The sequence below is a fragment of the Talaromyces amestolkiae genome, assembly GCF_001896365.1.
Source record: "Talaromyces amestolkiae strain CIB chromosome Unknown scaffold24.1, whole genome shotgun sequence".
Taxonomy (NCBI): Eukaryota; Fungi; Ascomycota; class Eurotiomycetes; order Eurotiales; family Trichocomaceae; genus Talaromyces; species Talaromyces amestolkiae.
In genome coordinates this window covers 421,641-443,635 of record NW_024468060.1, presented here as the reverse complement: position 1 = coordinate 443,635, position 21,995 = coordinate 421,641, and the positions used below count along the sequence as shown (strand labels likewise).

Here is a 21,995-nt window from a genome sequence, read left to right as displayed (position 1 = left end):
GTGGAATTATAGCCAGCAGCATTTCCTGAACCCTCCGAAAGCCTTTCTCCAGGTCACAGGTTCCCACTTGGTAAAAGACGGATCTGAACAGATGTCGACTATAGATTTTGATATCTGGATCGATTGCTCGGAGTATAGTGAACTTGAGTGGATACAGATCAAGGACAGTACCGGTACCGTCGTTTACAGCAGGTCATCCGCTATAACATCGGAACTCGACAGTCCACTTGGTCAATGGTATCAACAATATACCAACAACTTATCACAACAAAATGGGTATATCATCCCTCGGATCTGGCGATTAGATGTCACCGCTAACCTAATTACGCAGCTTTATGGTCATTAAAGAAGTTTCACAATATGATAAGGCCGCCATATCAGCTCAAATAAAACTCCTTGCGGATGGGGTTGTTTACGGAGGCACTCTGACGACTAAATTTCATCATCTTGGACTACAGATCATTGTGCCATCTATTAACCCGTCTTTGACATTTCATCAAAAACCTGAAGTGAAGAGCTGCTGGAGTTATAAATGGCCATTTACTGACTATAGTCAGAATGTGTCAAAAGATATCTTATATGCTAAGCACCTGCAAATCGCAATGGTCGATCGACTAAAGGGTTGGATTACACTTGGAGATCTACCTCCACAGATGGGAATGTCTCCGCTCCGCAGAGGTATAAGAATGGGTAATCGCGAAATTGTTTCCTCTACCACTGTGCCCACAGAGACTGGAAATTTTACACGGTCAACTATAAGATTTAGCAAGTGGGGCTGCGATGAGATCAGTAATTAATTAATCGAGCTAAGATTTTTGCCAATTTACAGCAAATTTGTAGTGTTTCACAAGTCGAGGAGAGCCATTGACAGATAAGTCGTGATTCATATACTATAAGCCAATAATCCCTCTCTTCGCTCATGTACTTAAAAGGTTATCATTTCTATACGAGTAGGTTCGGATAGAAATGGGAAGTAAGGTATGGACAGACTTGGAAAGTGCAGGGTTTATATGAATTATATTAGAAGCAAAGGCTGTAAAAAAGCTAATCTCTAGAAATGATATATAATTCTTTCTCAGAAGAAAATAGGACGGAGAGAGAAGAAAGGTAGGCTATAGTGATATATCTTAATGTACATCTATAACATATTCCTTTGTAGGGTGTAGTAAGATAACGCATTAGTGATCCTAAATATTTTGCTTGATTGCTTGTCTGACTGACTGATACATTTCAGGATATCTAATTTGACTATACTATTATGCAAAGAGGTGGCAAAGTCAACTAGAAGTGCGTAACACTGTATCGACTTCTTATCATGGTGGTAAGTGGTAGGGGAAAAAGATATCAATAAAATCAATAGCAATAACAATCACGATATATCAAGTACTCTTTATGCTAAATCGCACTGGAGTATCTCTTAGCTGCAGCGATACGGAGGTAGCTCATCGCCAGAATGCTCAACTCCAACCTCAATATGCGCACCGCTGTCATATGCAGCGCCGGTTTCACCTAGGAAGTCTACACAAAGGCTCCTGACCGATGAAGCGATATTGATCCACAATGATGTTGGATATATAATATCGTTACAGGCAGTACAGGCGTAAATAAGACAAGTACCATAGACAACCTCATGACAATAACCTGCTGGGATTCCAACACTGCCTCCAACGCTCTGGATTATCGCAATCGCATTGTTGCAATCATCAGAAAGCGGAGGCCCGCTGCCACTATGCTATTTATTGCGTAAAGTAGAAAAATCAGAATTCAAGAAAGAAGGTTTATCAAAGGCTAATACTAACCCCAGTGCAAGTCACAACATAATCTGCTGCAGCTTCCTCAGATCGGCGAGTGTTGGCCGCGGCAGTGGTTAGGTTATCCGAATATGGCCGCTCCTTGATTGTCCAGCTATATCCCTCAGGAAGAGTAGGAATATCTTCTTGACTTTTTATAACTGGATCTGGGTTATTGGCAGAAGGGGCTCCAGATATGGCAGCACTAAACGCTGTCCCATATAAACTGAGAATCGGGATGGAGTATGAAATTCTCATTTTTTTTTTCTGCTTAAGGAAAACAATCAGAATAATTGTAGATGTTTTGTGATTGCTGGATGATGTTAAAAAATCAATGCGTCAAAAAGATAGCTTATATAGTAAAGTTATCCTAGAAAGTGCTATTCCTCTGTATCAAAGGTATTATTTGGACTAGATTAAAATAGTGTAAGATGGAAAAATATGAAGCGGGATAAACACGGGAACGATCATACGCCTACCCGTCCTATCGTTTCCCATCATGCCGCCTTTCCTATGCAGGTAGAACGCCGTGTTGTATGCAGGTCTAGTGGCGGCAGTGAGACTAAATTAGTGCGGCGCAGTGCTTAATATCTTTAGCGCTGTGTCTACGCGCTGGCCACTTCCTGTAGCAGGAAGGAGGTGCCAACCTATGTAGGAATTGTTATGAAAGCCTTGTCTACGCCAAGTCCAGCATTTACCCAATTTATATACTGCAGGACCTTAGTGCAGCATTGTCAATAACTAACTATTCCTTCCACCAGTCTCAATCGCTAGGGAAGACTCACTAAACTTATCTACTACATCTAACTCACAATCTAACTCTAGTACAGCACCAACAGTCCATCTCATTGCTTATTCGTCGCTTATTTTCTAGTGAAGGTGAACTTTTTAAGGTTCATCATGACCATCTGACATTAAAAACTCTGTAAGTATGTCTTACCAACAGCATCCCAGCTAATGCCAGCCAATGCCAGCTAAGGTGACTTGATAGCAACTCTGGGCAGCCAACAACCGTAGTCAATCTGGACGAATCAATAGCGCCACGGGCTTCAAGATTTCACGGTACGCCTCTTTTACTACGTCTTGGTTTGAGTGGTACGGTCGTATACACTACTGCGCTTGTCTGGAGCATGCCTACAGTAGTTGCACAATTCAACAGTCCGGATACTGTTGAATCTCGAGACATGGGCCCTTTTACATGCTAGTCTCGGTAGCCTGCTGTTAACTCGTCGTAAGCGATATTAATTGACTCCAGGCAATTTTCCAGACTTTTGGCTATTTGATCTGGGATTGGACCAGGGTATTGGCACGCTTGTTCATTGCATGAGAATTGGAAGCGCGGTCCATGTCTCGAGATTCCTAATAGTGGTACCTGAAGCTCCATCGATATTACTTACTTTATAGCACAAACGTATGTACTTGGCTTCAGCTTTGAGGTCGACAAACACTGGCTTTATCCAGTGCCGGGTACCGTTCCGATTTCGTCTTTTTTGAACCATATTCGCCTAAGCCCGGACTGTTGAATTGTGCAACTACTGTAGGCATGCTCCAGACGAGCGCAGTAGTGTATACGACCGTACCACTCAAACCAAGACGTAGTAAAAGAGGAATCTTGAAGCCCGTGGCGCTATTGCCTCTTATTATTCGTCCAGATTGACTACGGTTGTTGGCTGCCCAGAGTTGCTATCAAGTCACCCTAGCTTCTCAGCTCCTGCAACACCAGTCATGTGATGACTGCAGTGAACAGCCCAACGAGGCTGAGCGCAACCTCACTAACGATGGAACTACACGGCACACTCTGATGAAAAAGACCGCGAAGAGGACAGCATGACCCAGGTGAATATCACAGAATCAGGGCTCCGATTCTGGTCCGACACGTCTTTGTCGAATCGCCTCTTGAAGTTGAGTAAGTCAGGGTTTAATCTTGATGTTTGTACTCTGCTGATCAAGCATAGTATCATCGCTGTCGCAGGACTTGGTGCGAATCCATTCTACACGTGATTCGCTGCCTCGTCCGCCTGAGCGGAGGGTCCGGGGATTATTCTGATCTTGACTCCGGCGGCATCTTCTGGAGCACGTCGAAGCACAATTTGCGTTGCAAAACGTGTGCAGAGATCACTCGCAACGGAAATGATTTGCCAGTCAGACCTTCTAAGAAGGATGGCTTTCCACTTGACTGGTCTCCCAACACAAGCTTTACAGCATCAGCTTCACTGAAATACCATTATCTGAGCTGCCAATGTACCTGAGGCAGAGAAACATTCTCGCTCACTCCAAGTTCACGTAGTATATCTATGACCCCAAGAATGCGCACTCGTCTCTCATTATCGAGTTGGTCAACTGCTTGACCAATTCTCTTTGTCATCGCGATTCGAGTCGATTTCTGTCTTTGAGGAGGCACCGTGCAAAATTTCATCAAAATACAGCCTTTGGACTTCAAAGATGACATCTGTACGTTACCGAACGCCCTTTATATGGTTCATCAGCAGCATCTTCACCTAGTTGCATCGCAACTAGTAATCCCTTCTCAGTACTTGGCATGCTCATTTCTTATCCCTTATTGGCAATGATCGGAAATTCCAGCTAAGAAAAACATCCGCCTTATCTTGCATCAACCTGCTCCAGTTGGTATGTTAGGCAACAGCATTACGTACAGGATGCAGATGATAAGACTGAACTGTGAGGCGCATTTGAAAATAGGAATGTGAGTGGCGCAAATACTGCATTTGAGCATGCTATGAATCTGTAGTCACGAGAGAAAACATATAACCCATAACGCTCTTTTAGAAGCCAGGGCGATATTCAAACGTAAATCGAGGTGCCTTGCTAAAGGATGCAACATGGTAGATTATATTGTCAAGTGGCATACGGGCGTGAAGAGACCGGTACACATGTGTAAAAATTTGGTTTCATTTACATCTCAGGAAAATCGGAAAGACGACACCTTGTGTGAAGGGCTGGCTACTCGGAAACTGTTCTTTGGAGATAAGCCACACAGAATGTCATTTTCAGAGGTAGATCGACGCCGCGTGTATCTTGCTTGCAGACCTATTTTTACAGGCACTGCTGCAAAAATCCAAAAGAATTCGCGAGCTCCTGTTGATGCACCTAAAATCAGTTCAACCATTAGTCCAAGATTTTGCAATCGAGACGGTCGCCGATATAGTAAAAGTATTGCTTAAAAGGTGTATATTTAAATCAGATGTCAAAGCTAACCTCGAGTTTCTAGAGCTGTTCCACTCGTCATCTATAAGAGATACTTAACAAGCTACATCAAAGAATAATACTGCAAGATTAGTTGCTGAGGTGCTAGAAGAAGTGGCTTTGCAAGAGGAAAATAGTAAATGGGATAATGAAGAATAGGAAGCGCTAGAAGATATAATTCAGAATTCCAATAATGTTCAGCTTATGTTTAACAAAGATTTGACATCGAAAGAGCAGCTATTGTATAATATTTCCTTATATCCAATATTTTTTCTATATAGTGCACAACATGCCATCCTTTCCAAGGTACAGTCTATTTCAGAACATTGCTGCTTTAAGTTTATGCGTAAATAGCAACCGTCAATCTTGGAAGATCGTGCGTGGAACTGTGCTGCGGCCATGGAGTAACAAAGTGGACAAGGATGCCTGCTAAGAAGGCAGAGAGGTTTCCCTAGCATACGTCACTGAACGAAATTCTCTTTACCACCCAGAAGCTACGTCACACCGCTGTGCATCGACTTCCTACTACCTGTCTTGGAGTTGAAGCCCTTGTGAAATCCGTGGTCATCCTGGCTGAGACGCTTCAAGATCCGCTGCGAACTGCCAAGCTCGAAGACTTACAACTTGAGGTTGACAGCAAGATAGTAATAGCTAATACCACGAGTTGAATAACAACTACAGAGACCAGCCAGATTGGTCCAAAGCGCCAACTGCCGGAGTCAGTTGCTGTCCAGGAGCTGAGTGTGCGGGAAGAGGATGTAGTTTCTGGGTGGTTAGGGCCTAGGGCTTTGATTCAGAGCTTAAAACATTCTTCTATCAGAGCAAAGGCGACCTGGATATTTCCGAGTGATTTCTAAGTATAGGCAAGATTGCACATGCTAGTTAGAGTATTGAGATGCTTAGGTCCTAAACCTGTTTTTAGGTCTCTATCACCTATACCTGCAGCTCTTCTGCTTCTTTCTATTGTTCTTGATTCTGGTATGTTAATAAAAGGTTGTTTATATTAGTTAGAGTATTAGGATGCTTAGGCTCTAGAATCTATTTATAGATCTCCATCTCCTGCACCTGTAGTGTAAAGTCCGTAATAAGGGGGTAGTTGGTGATTCTGAGAAAGCGTGACTAGTAAGATAGATATTCGATTAGTTAGGAAACTGATCATTGACTATTTCGAAGCAATGATTATGATATTAATATATATACATATGTTCGAATAAGCTTTTCGAATATAGGAATATGTTTCCGTATGGTACAACTTTGGGATGGAGTTCTGTAAGTTTATATCATGGAACTATCTTCCGTCGGATTTGGTATTCGTACGTTTTTGATGAGCATTCGTATGTATGAACGAAGGATTCATATTGCGAAGTTTATTTCGAATGTTCGATATTTCTTGGCGTTTACATGTAGCTCCTCTGCTTCCTTCCATTGTCCTTGATTTAGATATATTAATAAAAGGTAGTTCATACTGGTTAGAGTATGGGGATACTTAGGCCCTAGCACCTATTTCTGGACCATTACTATCTATACCAACATTTTCTCTGCTTCATTATTCCTACCGTTGCTGTACAAGCAGCGCCCCACATTCTAGATGTAGTCATTATACTAATCTTATTGCTCACAAAACTCATGTTCACTCAACAAGGATAGAGCATAGGATAAATGTTCCCTCTAAAGCTATTGATTAGGATAATCATTATAATTATTATAATAGAAAATCTTATCCAATCAGTCAGCTGCTTTAACTATATAGGTTAAAAATTGTTTCTTCTTCCTCATCTAGATTCGAGTTGCTAGATATGCCAAGCGGTGAAGAGAAATAGAGTAATTCCTAGATTAAATAGTAATAAAAGAGTATGAGCTGAGAAGCTTAAGAGCATTAGTTATCTTCAATTTAGATCCTGGCTATAGTAGAAATCTATAGAGAATATTACGTGGATTGATATAAGCTATGAGCAATAGATAGTTAATAGCAAGTTAGTCTAGCTTCTAGATCTAATAGAATAAGATTAGCTATATCTTAGCTATTAGATTCTATATATCCTTGTAGCGTCTATCATCATTAAAATCCTTGCTAAGGAGCTCTATAAGGTCTATCTCTTATTCTTTTAAAAGTATTAAATAATTAAACAATATTATGTCTTTTTTTTTTATACACAGTAGCCTAGCTAATAGCTAATGGAAGAAATGTCAGCTGCTTAAGTAGAGTGATTGTTGTATAAGAATCATAAAGCAGGTCTGTGTGAACTAGAGACTTCTTTAGAAACTCTATATCAGTCTTTTTATTGAGTTTGCGAATATGTATCATATAAGAGGATATTAAATCTACCGCTAAATCTTGATTGCGGGTTGTAAATATTATATAGCTATGATTATTAATAGAAAGAAAGTTCTTCAATAATAGAGCTGTTTTCAAGGTAACCAAATTAGAGCTGATGAGGTGACTAGCTGCAACAACGGCCTCTTTTCTTCATCGCACATAGCTTTGGAGGGATTATTCTTGCCCATGTGGGCGAAATTGTAATATTTTAATATGTATCTACTGACATAATCTTCCAGTGCCTAGTCAGAGCGATCCAGACGATAGATGAAGACCACCTAGCGATTACGTCACTTCATCGGGTCAGGGCCACATACAGCATGATTTTCTTTGGCATCCCGCACAAAGGGTTTGTCGTGGAAGATATTCAGCAGATGTTGGCTGGCGATGGAAAGCATCCATGCGAGAAACTATTGCAGCAGATCTTCAATAAATCCGGGAATACCATATATCGGACCCGTACGAATCCAGATGGCAGTGGTCTTCACGAGTTGATCAAAATATTGGCGGATTAGCGTGAGATTCAGTTCAGCGTTAACTGCTTCCGCCGCCGTGGTACGAAACACCCCAGTGATGAGACACGCCGCCCGCTTTTGGATATTCGCGAATTCTCGTGAGATCTTGGTGAGGTGAGCTTGCGTCATATTCCCAACCTGATACCACGAACCCCTTGGACGCAATTTAGCGCTGTTAGACGTCTGGAAATCCTGCTTCAGCAAGCAAATCTAACGACAGTGATTTCTCTATATTACATGACTCTGCGCGGATGCTATTACTGCAATCAATCTCTATCTAACTGCTCTATGTAGTCTCCCTAATTCGCTAGTCAAGGATAGATTTGCAACTACGCCATATACCCTCTAACTCAGCTATGTATATTATCGCCGTCTATTGATCACCATACGCCCCCCCGTTCTCTGTTCAGCTAGTGTCACACTATTATCTACTGCTTTGGGCTGTTATTCCAGTTTTTACACGCAATCTCACTGCCGTACCGTTTAGGCTCTCATGGCCTTGCTCACCATCAATCAAGCTAACAATTCCACGAACGCCTGCTCATCAGATTCACCACTCACCTTTTCCTCTCCAGTGGACCCTCAAGGCCAATACACTCTTTTTGTTCGTGTCTCTCGCTTCACGCTCGTCAATCAATAAAGAACGACTTTAGCTTATTTAGACCCGAGGTCAACATCTCTCGCGCGCTAGTTCGAACTTGCTTTTCTCTCAAGAACACACTTTCAATTCATCTCTCCTCATCCACAAGTTTCCCCAGTGTCCCCATTAATCCATCACTCTGGCTACTACCAGCCTACTACTACTACCAGCTATTAAATTAGTACTACTTCTTACGATAGTTGTTCAAGTTAGTTAAGTTATGTTACGGCTCCGCCAACCGTTTGCTGAGTCATCGCCTCCCCTAACCGGGGTGATGGGTCCGATATCGGCATGATTGGTTTTTCAGCCTTCTCAACCTTCGCGGGGAAACCTGCCCAGCATTCATTCTCTAGCATATCCATCATTCCTTCCTGACTGCTTCTCGGATTCGTTCAGCTACTGGTTTGGTGCCTCTACCGCGTTGCTACAACCCACAATGGCTTCAGCATTCCCCCCACCACCTGTCGATACCATTGGTGAGCAAACCTCACCATATTAAACGTTCGACGAACATTCGACCGCTAATGGTGTGTCAATTGCAGACTGGAACAATGTCGGATTCAAAGTTCGCGAAGGTGTGAAATCCATCCGTCCTTCTTTGCACTAAAACATCAACAGACCATCGCTAAATTAATATCTAGTCAATGGCCATATCGAATCGCACTTCAGCTACTCTGGTGGCGGCACGTGGTCGGAACCCAAATTCGTCGCATCTCCCCATCTACAAATCCACGGCATGGCACCTGGCCTGAACTACGGCCAACAAGCCTACGAGGGGATGAAAGCCTTTCGCTCCCCCGACAACAAGACCGTTACGATTTTCCGACCGAACCGTAATGCAGTCCGCATGCAACGCTCTGCCGACTTCGTCTCTATTCCACGTGTACCAGAGGGGCATTTCATGAAATGTGTGAATTTGGCTGTTGCTGCGAACGCCGAGTTTGTGCCTCCACACGAGACCGGAGCCGCAATGTACATCCGTCCTCTGATATTTGGATCTGGTGCTCAACTAGGCTTGAACCCACCGGATGAATATACGTTTGTCGTGTTCGTTATGCCGACCGGCGTCTATCATGGCGTACACGCCGTCGATGCTCTGATTCTAGAAGACTTTGACCGCTCTGCACCCGAAGGAACTGGTTCTGCCAAAGTCGGTGGAAACTACGCTCCTGTCCTTCGTCACTCCCAACGCGCATACGCTGAGAAATACGGAATCACATTACACCTTGATAGCAAGACTCGCACTGAGATTGATGAATTCTCAACTTCGGCATTCATCGGTGTGCGAAAAAACCCCGCTGACAAAGATGACGTGACGATCGCTGTGCCTGATAGCAAAAATGTCATTGACTCTGTTACCGCATCATCAGTTTACGAACTCGCCTCCAAAGTGCTTGGATATAAAGTTGAAAGACGTCGAGTACCATATGAAGAACTACAGGAATTCGATGAGGTATTTGCGGCTGGAACAGCGGCTGCATTGGTGCCAATCAGATCGATCACGATGAAATCGCGGAATGACAAGTTCACATTCAACGTGGGTAAAGAGGAAAGTGGCGGGGAGGTCTGTGCGAAGCTGCTAAAGATGTTGAAGGGAATCCAGAATGGGACGGTGGAAGATAAGTTTGGCTGGAATTTTGTGGTGCAGGAGCCCCCGAAGGGATTTGTCGATGGTGTCGGTGCAGAGCAAGACGCGGATGGCGTGAATATTCCATAATCTCCATTCTTCATTGCTTCATGCCGAAAAATGCTTCGAGCGCATAAGAATTACCGCAGTCCTTCAATATCGAGCCGTCGCTCTCAGCAGCGCTGACTTGTGGTATCTTTTCTTTCTTGATCTATTATGTAGGGGATAGACAAAAGTGGTAACTTCAATCGAAATCTTCACTAACTTTTCTCTATTCCATGCATCTGCATTATGCATTCTTGTGGACACTTTATCCCTGACTTTTCGAATCGGTCCTGGTAACCCTCGACTCTCTCTCCTGGACACAAGCATTGAAAAAATCAGGGTGGGTATGGTCGCCAACATAAGGTTGATCCTCTGGTTTCCGTAAGCGCCAGTTCGGCTCGACTGCCTTTGGCGGCTCCTTGAGGTGAACAGAGAGTTCAGCATCTACGTCTGCATCGGACTCGCTGGCTAAGTCAGAATCAGAATCAGGCTCGTTGTCATCAGAAGTCACTGCTGCCTTTTTTTCTGGGGTGCTGACCGGGAATTTCATGAGCAAGTGGAACAGAGGGTGCTGCAATCTGACATGGAGAACCACCACAGGATGCTTTAGAAGGCGAATGTAGTTGCTTTGTCGTAGTGGAGGTTTGAGAACACAAACGGTGAGGCGATTGAACTGGCGGCTGGTCATTCTCTTTTTTGCTTTTCCGCATCTCTCTTTGCCGTCTCGTTTCTTCTGCCCAGAGATTCTTCTTCTCTTTCACTTCTCGAATATTCTTTTAACTCCTGTTCTCACTCACAAATCAAAGCTTCTCTTGCAGCTTCTTTTGGTCATTGTTCTTCTCCGTACCTGAGTTTGGATCAGGGTTCGTGTGATTTTTTATGACCGAGACCGTGGTTCCAGTTTGGATATCTCTACCTGATTAAAACGTAAGATCATCTGACGATTGATATGCATTCGGCCAGGGCTAGGGCTACTGGTGATTCTAGTCTTAGACTTCCAGGTGGTCGATTAGGATCTCGGGATCTAAGGGGCACGGGTAGGCCAGTGACTAGCCTTCTCCGTATGGATGGGGCAGCTGGAGAGAGGTTTGACCGAGCCAGGCTGCGAGAAGGTGGCGTAAAGGGGATACACGGGAGCTGCTGCTTAGATGGCTCTGGCGCGTTGTGGGAAGCGTCAGTCATTGCTGAATCCCCGTCTGCGTCGGAAATCAGAGCGATCATTGCTTTGTCTTTCGTAGTTGCGAATGTGGCCTGATCCAACCTGTGAAGTGAGTCGATGCTGGTCTGAAAATTCATCGACAGTGAGAATGAAGGAAAGGTGATAGAATGTGTGTCCGAGATCTGAAGAGAAGACAGTTGAACGAAAGTGAGAGAAGGAATATTTAAGCGAGGGAGAGAAAGATCAAGGGAGGGAAAAAAGCGAATGAAAAAGGAGGTGGTAGAGATATTCCATTTGTTGAGTCGGCTGAAATAGGCAATTGACAAAGAAAACGTTTTCCACTTATTGCGACTGGGTGTACAATCAGCAGCCAGTTATGAAGGCGGTCTGCAGAGCTGTCGTATCTCAGATCTTATCAGGAATTTGCCGGACAAGCGCTCCGCGTGATGTCATCTGTGCCGCCATCTTGAGTGTGTAGGATCCTTTCTACCAAACCGAGTATGATCGCATATTGCGTCTAAAGACAAAGTTTACATTGTCCTAGGCTAATATACTGACTGCACCAAGCCGTCGTTTTTCGAATGTGCAACCGTCTAAGCAAAATAGCATGAGAATGTTGAATTCGCAAACCACACCGTATAACAAGCCCTTTCAGAAAAAGTCGGTCGTGTCTAGCTTTCTCTTCAAGCTCTGCGATGCGAATGGACAAACTGCTAAAGTGGCCCTGTTCCGGCGAAGCGATAAAGTTCACACCTACCAGTAAGTTCATGTCTTTACTACCCTCACAGCTAGCTACAAGGTATGGGCAAAGTAAAAGAAAACTGACAGACTCGCTGGTGATAGACACCATCTCGCACCAATATCCGGTGCCATCGATCCTCGCACGGATGCGACACCAGTAGAGACAGCATGGAGAGAACTAAAGGAAGAAACATCTCTGACAACATCGACTGTTAAACTATGGCGAAAAGGAAGGGAATTCTCTTTTCAGGATGAATCAGTTGGTAGAGAATGGACGGTCTACCCGTTTGCGTTCCTACTTAAGCCACCAAGTGGCCGCACTGAAGCCGTGCGTTCGGCTGAAGACTGCGATAGTGACGATGGGAACGGCATAACCTTGGACTGGGAACATGACTTCTACAGCTGGCACGACCCGGAAGAGGTGCTGTCACTCCTAGACGAGAAGGGACTTAACGCAACCATGTGTGGCCAGAAATTCGTGCCACGTATTGCCGACTCGCTGAGAAATGTGTACCCTGAATACGAGCTCGGAACTACAGCGGGGAGACTTTTGAGAGAAGGTCTACAGCAACTGCAGAACGACCACGAAAGTGGTGCAAGAGAGCTAGCCACTATTGCCCTGAAAATACTCAAAGATATTCTGTTGGAGATCCGACCGTCAAAGTTGCGGATTGAGCGAAACGAGGATAGGTGGAACGTCTGGTGGAGGCATGTGCGGCTCATATCGTGGCATATTTGGAAAAGCGGTAGAGAGTCAATGGGCGCAGCGATCGGCAGTGCGATACTCACTGTGCTTGCGGACATGGAACAGCTGCATGAGGGAAGGATTCGCGAAGATGATGTTGCCCACGTTGTTGAACGCTCGATTGGAAAGAGGGAAGCAATGACAAGGCGGCTCTGCGGGGCATTCGAGTCTTATCTTCGAGAGAAAGTGCTCGGGAATTTACTGACGGAACAGAGAAGGACCTTGACAATAATGACATTGTCAGCAAGTTCTACAATCAGGGAATCTATCTTACACTTTCTTAAAAGTGATGGCTGTAACAGCGACGTCCCATTCGACAATCTAGATTTGCGGGTCTTGGAGTCAAGGCCACTATATGAAGGTGTGTCTCTCGCATCGACGATATTATCGTCAGTTCAATCGTTTGATGACGATGTTCCACGACCAAAAGTCACCGTATCTTTATACACAGACAGCTCAGCAGCGTTGGCAGCCAGAGACATCGACGTGCTACTAATAGGCGCCGATCGTATCGCAGGGTACGACGGTGCAGTGAGCAACAAAACAGGCAGCCTACCTGCAATCCTAGCAGCGAAACACATCTCGCCTCGGGCCCGAATACTTGTCGTCAGCGAATTAGATAAAGTAGCCCAAGCCGAGTCGATCGAGAACCATTCAGAAGAGGAGAATGATGCAGAGGAAGTGTTGCGAGCTTGGAGACTGGCTGGGGKGAAGGGAGCTGACGTAATTGACCGTCGATTGGGCGGAGAACATAATAAATACGGCTTGGCAGTCAAGAACGTCTACTTTGAGTGGGTTCCGTCGTCGTTGATTGATGCCTACATTACGGACGAGGGAGCCATGGGGGTCGCTGGCATCCGTGAGAGATCTACCTGGGTCGACCAGCAAGTCTGTAGGTTTTTTGATCATTTGTGACTGCAAGACTGGGTACAGAGATAGGCGTAGTGATCTGTAAAGTGCGAGCAAGAAGTGGTGTGATGAGGTCAATGTAGTCGCCGCCAAAGAGAATTCATTTGCCTATTATGGCCTGTCTTAACTAACCAGGTGGCGAGTCACAAGAGCAAGACAGACGAGGCACGTTACCTTGATTTGATTCGGCACTACAAGCCAGGGGTTGATGCAGCCGAGTGATCAGTGACCAATCATGGACCGCGCGAGTACACGGTCGCAATTCGCTTCCCCGAGGGTTGGCTTGAGAAACGCAAGTTGTCTCGAAATCGTGCAGTTTCCCTCGCAAACTGTACAAGGGTCATTATTGACTGCGAATGAACACACGAGTAGTCACTCGTGATGGCGTGGCTGGAAGTACTTTGATCATTTGCGCGAAAGAGTGTACACGTCCGTACGATACGTTCTGTATGTATTGACTGAGTGGGGGTCGAATCCGGGGTTGCCTCCACCCCCGGACTTTTCAGAGTTTAGTCTGGGTAGACGACTCCACTAACTCCACCCTTATCGCCATGCATGGTACTTTATTTACCATAGGCCGCTCCATATATTCGCAGGTACATATTTAGCCTTCGGTAACCCTAGCCGGCCTGGTCTGACGGAAACGACTTTGCTGGCAAGTACACTCTACGATACAACCCCGCTCCTTCGCTCCCACTGATATTCCATACCCAAGCCTATGATTCGTTGTTTGTCAAAAAGAGGGCGTTCAGGCCTCTCGTTTCGCAGGTGTAACGGAATTCGATTGGTTCTCGGCCCTGGCTGACACCTTTTCTTCCAGATATCATCTTACTAGTCGTCGACGACGGGGTCATCGTCGTCACCCAGGCAGTGTACTTATGCGTGGTGTGACCCGATGGTATATATGCTTTGTACCCCCTTTCTCGATAACTCTCTCTTGTTTCCCACACCATTCATCCAGTACAGTGTCTACTTCATCTACGCTCAACCATCGCCTGCATTTTGTTCCCACTAAGCAAGGCTTTTAGTCAAAAATACCTCGTGCGGATACTCGACGCCATTCTTACTCAGTTTGCTTTGTGAAAGTTGCACAAGCAGTAGGAAGCGACAGAGCGATTGCCTCGCTTCTCCTTTAGAACTTTCAACTTTTATCTCCAATCTCCACTCATCCAGGACCGAGTCATCATGTCTTCCGCTATCGTCTCTCAAGCAGGTCAGATCCTGCGTGAAATGTTCAAGATTCCCAGTCGTGCCCGCGAACAAGTGGGAACGACTTGGCGGAGTCTTAGGCAGACCGGTTCGTTCCTCGTCATTCCTCTGCTCCACCAACGAACTCAAACTAATAGTGACTTGTTTTGAATAGAAAAACCCAAGAAGGAACTCCTCCAGACCTCGCTCATGATTCATCGTCCCATCTGGATAACTGGTGTTGCTGGCACTTATACAACGGCTTACGCATGTTACCTCACGATGAAATACATGCGAAAACTGAAGCGCTAGATTTGCTAGCATTCTGTTCATTATACATCTCTATCCACTACTGTCTGGAGAGAGAACAAATTGTCGCTTTGTTGATTTACACTTATGTTATCGATGCTTGTTCCCTTCTTGTTCGCACGGTCGTACATGACATGTCCACTCCACTGTCCACTATGAACCATCGATTTGATTGTATCATGCCATGGCCGACGTTTTTACGTCCCTCGTCTTTCTTAATAAAACGCAGATAGAACCCACACTCTATGCTTGTGTGTTGTTCCTTGTAGTCCTTTACATCATGTTGGGTTTATTTGATACCTAGGTATTACTCTTAGATACAGAGGAATGATAAGACTTGTTAGATCGCGATACACTACCATTGTAAGTTTGAGAAACATATGGTGAGACTACGCTCACTGTTTTCAGCCAGCTTGTGGGCCGATGAGCCCGGTTATGCGGTGCAATGCCTATCACACAAAATAACGGTAATGCGAGTCTTTTCCGGCACACACAATTCACAACAGTAGGGTCGATTCACATCAACCACTAATCCATCCGAGGTTCTTCCTTTGAACGACTGATGTGTCAAGGACCATAACGTTTCCGAACATGCTAGTGCTGTCTGACATGAGACTGATGGCAACGATCTGACCACCCAACGTGCAGTTTTTCCTTTTCTCGTGCAGCAATGGGATGCGCGCCACAAAAGAAACAGGCCAAAACAAATCTGTCGTACGTCTCGCTATCCCAAAACTCTGACGCCTCTCCGTCTTCCTCACTTATCAACCCCACATGATAATTGCACATGTTCGTGCGCCAAATCACACATCGAGTTCTTCATTTCTCACATATGTCATCCGACTATACGTTCGCAGTCTCCGCGCAATCGAGTTGCGCGTCCCCGCCGACTCGCTCATCCTCCGAAACACTGTTCGTATTAATGCTAGTCATTGCTATCGGTTGTTCTGGCTCGTAGATCATGCCGACCTCTTGCTCAATCGTACGTAATTTCCCCACCGGCTTAACCTCGCTTGATTCGTCGTTATCAGCTGTTGTTGTTGCAGCTCGTTCTTCCTCTGATTCGTATGAAGAAATTAGATGAGCGGTCTCTATCGTGCACAAACTGCGCAACTGCGATCATCGCTTTGTTGCTCGATCACACTGGTAATGCGTTTGTTCGATCCAAATCTTTGAAACGCGACTATATGAATAGCATGAAAACTATCTGTTTGCATCTGTTTCCTTGGGTGACCCGTAGGGTTGGTCCGATGTGTGAGCGGTGATTGTACTTATATGTACTTGCTAAATATGGTACACTCATTATTTAATTCATATTTTTAGCAAGAGTTATCGTTATTCATAGATTATCTTGATTTGAACTGCCTCACAAGTAGATAAAAGCGAGCCTACCCGCTACACGAACTTCGAACCTTTTCACCTTTCGTTCAGTCAGATGGAACTAAATGTACAGACTCCTAATTTACACTTTCCGTATCTTCCCACCTAATCACGATTGGACGAATTTCCCAAGCGAGTACTCTCTGGAATCATCGGCATGCCTATCAACGCCCCCAATGAAGGCTAAGTTTTTCTCGATTCTAGGCTTTCATAGCTAGGCTTTCATAGCCTCAGGGGAACATTGAGGACATACGTCTCCGGTTCAGGATTCCCTAGATTTGCTAGATCAAAATTGGCCTCCCGGCCCTGCGCTTTCAAGTCTAGAAACCCAGGTGCAAAGGCCTCCAACTGTCGCGCCCAATCCCAGACAAGCATCTCCCTAAAACATACAACAACTGATGATAGGCATGAAACAAGCTCAATGTGAAAGGTGGCCAGGCTAGCTACCCGGGTGCCTACATATAGCGAATATCGAACATGGGGAGAGAAAAAAGAAGATATCAAAAAGCTCGTGATGCATTCGGGCACTACCAAAGTAGTGCGAGAAAAGTGTTCGTTGAGTTCAAGCAACCTCTACAAACTGGACACAAGCATCCTCATCCCTCTTGACATGATTGTGAGCCTCTCGCTTCCCAGTCACTTCCAAGTCGTGATCCGCTTTAATGGCCTGCTGCATTTGTTGAATTTCATCAACGTGGTCGTTCTCTCCAAAAAGCTGTTCAGAATCATCAGCGCATATCAATCACATTTACTGAAAATTGTGAACCTACCGCATCAATGCGTTCAATAGACAGTCCTTTTGGTTCCTTAACAAAGAAATATACAAGAATAGTACCGAATGCACAAGTCCCCAAAAGAATAAGATACGACTTAGCACCGATCGCTGCAGTGGCATTTGGCCATTGTTGCCCAAGAGCAACAGCGACTCCAATGGGGATGCTATTAGCAATTCCAACTCCGAGCTCACGGCACTGAGTTGGCATAATTTCATTGACATAGACGACAGCTGGTCCTGTGCCTAAGAGCCAGTAAATCATATTGTTCAGAATAATAAAGGTAGCTATTAGCTGTTAGTCATCGCTTTTCTTCATTTCCAACATCTGCATGAACAACATACCTATGAAGCCATTCGCGACGGTGTTGGTGCTGTTACTACCTGCAGTACCTAAAGCCAAACCGCTGATACACACGAGTCCAAGAGTTTGGATCATAGATGCAGACAGAATGCAAGTACGTCTACCAAGCCTCTCAACAAAATAAGAAGAACCTAAGGCAGCGCCGGCATATAGAATCTGCGTACAAGCGTTGAGTAGCAACGCGTGATGTTGAGTTGAAAGTCCCAGCTGCTCGTAAATGACTGCGGCATATATCTATTTGTTATTCCGTCAGCGTTGACCAACGTTTTTGTATACAGAAAATAGAGCATAAACTTACAGTGAGAACGCCAACTCCACACAGCTGTTGCTGAAGCAGTGGCACCATTGCGTAACCGATTCGTCGAGCAAGTCGCTTTTCCTTAAAAATATTGAGAATGCTTGTAGACTCGTTCTCACTAGCCCAAATCTGGTAATCTCGGATTTCTTTCGCTTCGTTCAAGACCTCTGGATGGTCCATGGGCCGACTCCGAATGTAGGACAAACTATTCAGGAGCGGTACGTCGTCATTTAAGTACTTCCCAGCCAGCCATCTAGGAGATTCTGGCAGTCGGAAGACGAGTATAAAAAAAACCAAAGCCGGCGCAAATTGTAAAGACTGAGCTACCTTCCAGCTGTACGATTTGTTCTGTGGTAGATAGGAAATGGCTGCGTTATTTGTGTCAGCATGTTATTCATGGAACAGATGAATGTGGATTATGTTGGACTCACCATACGCAATCCAGTATCCTGCAATCGCTATAAATGTGCTAGCAAATTGTTGCACCAGGATTAAGCTTCTTCCTCGGACACTTTTTGGGGCGACCTCGGTCACATAGTACCCTAGCACAAGACCATTCAAGTCACCGCCGTAGCCCATAGTAATTCGCCCTACAAGAACAGCGGCTGCGAAATTATTCAGATGCAAATTTGATTGGACTTGATTACTTCACTTACTCCAATTGCCTGTGAAAGTCTGTAAAATAACACCAAAGACAACGAAGAACGTCGCAAGTTGAAAAGACCATTTGCGTCCACAATATCTGGGAACGACAGGACCAAAACCGACGGCGCTAACCAACGCACCTACCGAAGGGAAAAGGCTGAACAAACCGAGTTTCTGAGAGTTGATCTTGTATTCCTGGATGTTTCTATCTCAGCCATGACCTGGCAGAACAAAAGAATGCCAAAGAGAGGGAGACAAATGAGCACCTACATCGTTCCAGGCTGTGTTAGTTTGGAGAACACTGATGACCGACCCATCCAACGCGTAGAATAACCATGCCATACATAGAATAGGGAAAAACTCCAACCCTCGCCTCGTCTGGGGGTCCATGTTGCGAATTCTGGCGAACATATTGTGGAAATGGATGGTACGATACCGTTCGTACGTCAATGAGTTCCTTCGACAAAGACTTGATACGAAACGAGTTTCAATGTCTAGATATTTCATATGAAAAGAATTTCAGTCGTAACTTTGAGTACTTATGGGCGATACATGGGATGGCCATACGGTGAAAAGTGAGGTTTGACGCGTTGAGCCCATAAAGCTCAAGCCCTCTTAAATAACATTTATCTCATTGGGACTGCATGGGTATGATTATTGGACGAGATGACAGCAAAATCTCGATCCGGGGTATGGAAGAGAAATACTAGAATTTGCCTAGTGGAGACACAAGAGTGAGTTCCTTTTCAAAGCCGCCAGCGAAAGCCGCCAGCGAAAGCCGCTCCCAAAACCGACAAACAGTATCCACATTGGTGGCGACTCTGATAATGAAGCTCACCTTCGAATTACTGATGATATGACCGCTCTCACCCTAGACGTCGGATTTCTAGAAACTATGGTTGGGCCCGGTAACTTCGTTAGTATTTTTTTATTATCCTCAAGTCACGGTAGGGTCATATAATTAGTGTATTATGTTTTCGACCAATTTTCTGCTGCTATTCTACTTATCATAGATTTTGCTTTTTAGAGCAGGCTACTAGTAGGTTACGGGTGGGTTTCAAGCATTAAGATATGCAAAGACTTTGGAGATATTTGCTGTAAATATAATAACTGACAACAGGAACTATTTTACACAATCGAAACTCAAGAGACTATACAATTGATTTTGTACATCGAGACTCTCCTGCGAAGACCCTAACCACATAATACCCGAGTCCAAAAAGCTTGCATCAGGTGACTCAGACTCTGACGAATGGAGGTCTCTCTCGTTGATAGGGATATCGTAGTTGTTTAAAAATTCGAACATCCACGAGTCCATTTGAAAGCTGCACAACTGTTCCCCACTGTAACAGGATCGGTGGAATGCGTGGAGTCGTGAGAGGGAGGCCTTCAATGTTGGCCAATACTTTTGAAATTGCTGTAGCATAACAAAATTCTGCTCCAGAAGCCGTCGTATTTTGGGGTTTGGTTGGGAGTCATCAGCAGGAAATAATAGCGAATGAAGATGCACGGATGAAGCGACGACGAGAAGGTGTCCATTAACAGGGGACCAGAGACATTCTGATTTGTGCATTGTGTTCGTCGCCCACATGAGTGCACTGAGGGCTTCAGCATGTGATTTGCAACGAGCTGCATAAGCTAGAGTCACCTTATCGGCGTTTGCCATTCCTGCAGGGTGAAGAAATTGATAGTATAAAAGTTGACATTGGTGGTGGTATATCAGATGTAGGACGGCCAATTCTCGGCCACGATTTCGTGCTGCAAATGCTTGCAAATTTTCTGGCGTGTTGTGCAAATGCTTTGGAAGTGTCCTCAGCCATTCGTCGAGCTGATAAGTGAGATGGATGACTTTGTGATCCCGAAGAAAATCAAATGACGGGTCGTGGACGAGCATATCATTAAGTTGCATTATTTCCGCATAAGTCTCGCTGAGTCGGGTAACATTGGTCATAATGCCAGAATTTCGATCAGTATCCATCAAAATTCCAACTACCTGACGTTCTTCGGTGGGGCTCATATTTTCAAACTGTTCTTCTTCCAGTGGAAGGGGTATAGTTGGCTTTGCGATCAGTTGACGAGGTAATCGCTCGCAAGCAGAGTGCCAGACGTCCATCATTAGGGCATGCCAGAAAACTATAGGCAGTGTTCAGTATTGTTTTCTGAACCGTGTTGGTTGTACTTTCCAGGACTCACGCCTAATCTCAATCTCGTGCTCAACCGTGCCAGCCGGTGATCTGTGTGGAAGATCTAAGAGCTGGACCATGCGTACTGCTTGAGCACTTAATAAAGCTTCTTCATCTCTTTCACCCTCTACAAAGCAGGTGAACGCTAGCAGGATGGCTGCTTGTAAACTATGCACCGAGATGGGAATCTGTCGGTCATTAAAACTCTTCAATGCGCGATGTAGCAGCGGCCGAGCTCTTGCAGTTGGCTCTATGCCATTGAAGTATGGATTTGTGGAGAATCTTGTGGCCAATATCAGCTTCGGCCCATAAATGCAGCGACAAGATGCACACGTACCGTGCCACCACAGCCAACGCACCTAGCAGAAGATAGGTAGGGAGTGAGCCAGAACGTCTTTGCTCTAGGAAAGTGCGCCGATGGAATAGAATGAGTTGTTTGTTATGGATCATGTCAAAATACAATTCAATGAGCTCGTCGCATACAGAATGTTGCAATATATCACATTTGTTGGCTGTTTGCCTGTCCGTTGACACCTCTTGTTCCGCACTCTGCAGAGCAAGCTGGCGGCGAGAGCTGGCCGACTTGCGCCGGGCCTTGAGATCACACTGGAGTGTCTTGGCCATGCACAACGCGCAAATATTTCCAGAAGCAAGAGCTACGCATTTCTTTTTGCGAGAGCGACAAGTTGAGCAAGATGATGAGAGGCGCATTGTCTCGATTCTGCCTTGAATGGAGCCGCCGTAGCAGTCGCTTATTACCGACAAAGCCGCTATATTATGCAAGAAGCACTCGTACTCTCAGGCTGTTCAAGAGAAGCCTGGGTTGCGAGATGCGGAGCCCCGCAGTCTAAGCAGATACCGGTATTAGAAATGCGGAGGTGGAGGGTAGGCAAACATGCCTAGTCGGTATGCGTAAGATTATGTATCTCGGAATTAAAATGATCGAACGTAGATTTTGCAAGTTGTAACTGGAAAAGGGTTGGGAACGAGATAATTGGGTTGGCGGGGTCGAACATCATCTCATTGGTTCCAATTCCGCCAATTCCGCCAAACAACGAAATTTAGTGGCGATGATACGAGTCGAGTGTGGTCAGGCCTCTAGGCTTCACAAGTTGTGCTCGCAGGAAATTAAAGTGGATGTATACCTCTGTAACAGGATGTTTC

General features: G+C 45.1%; 3 protein-coding genes across 3 annotated transcripts; 2 read left to right on the top strand and 1 right to left on the bottom strand.

The window, feature by feature from the left end:
• Positions 1–8,902: 8,902 nt before the first annotated feature.
• On the top strand, positions 8,903–10,183 carry BHQ10_009470 (uncharacterized protein; the record flags this gene model as incomplete). The annotated part of the gene is made up of 3 exons (XM_040882389.1): positions 8,903–8,942; positions 9,009–9,041; positions 9,108–10,183. 3 exons carry the CDS (start codon positions 8,903–8,905, stop codon positions 10,181–10,183), a joined length of 1,149 nt encoding a protein of 382 aa, XP_040737972.1.
• A 1,727-nt stretch (positions 10,184–11,910) lies between these two features.
• Positions 11,911–15,192, top strand: BHQ10_009469 (uncharacterized protein; the record flags this gene model as incomplete). Its single annotated transcript, XM_040882387.1, has 4 exons — positions 11,911–12,056; positions 12,141–13,675; positions 14,906–14,989; positions 15,056–15,192. 4 exons carry the CDS (start codon positions 11,911–11,913, stop codon positions 15,190–15,192), a joined length of 1,902 nt encoding a protein of 633 aa, XP_040737971.1.
• An 840-nt stretch (positions 15,193–16,032) lies between these two features.
• Positions 16,033–21,542, bottom strand: BHQ10_009468 (uncharacterized protein; the record flags this gene model as incomplete). The annotated part of the gene is made up of 10 exons (XM_040882386.1): positions 16,033–16,201; positions 16,823–16,948; positions 17,151–17,284; positions 17,340–17,629; positions 17,687–17,939; positions 18,004–18,371; positions 18,435–18,608; positions 20,398–20,781; positions 20,842–21,113; positions 21,169–21,542. The coding sequence occupies 10 exons, from the start codon at positions 21,540–21,542 to the stop codon at positions 16,033–16,035; spliced, it is 2,544 nt and encodes an 847-aa protein (XP_040737970.1).
• Positions 21,543–21,995: the final 453 nt, after the last annotated feature.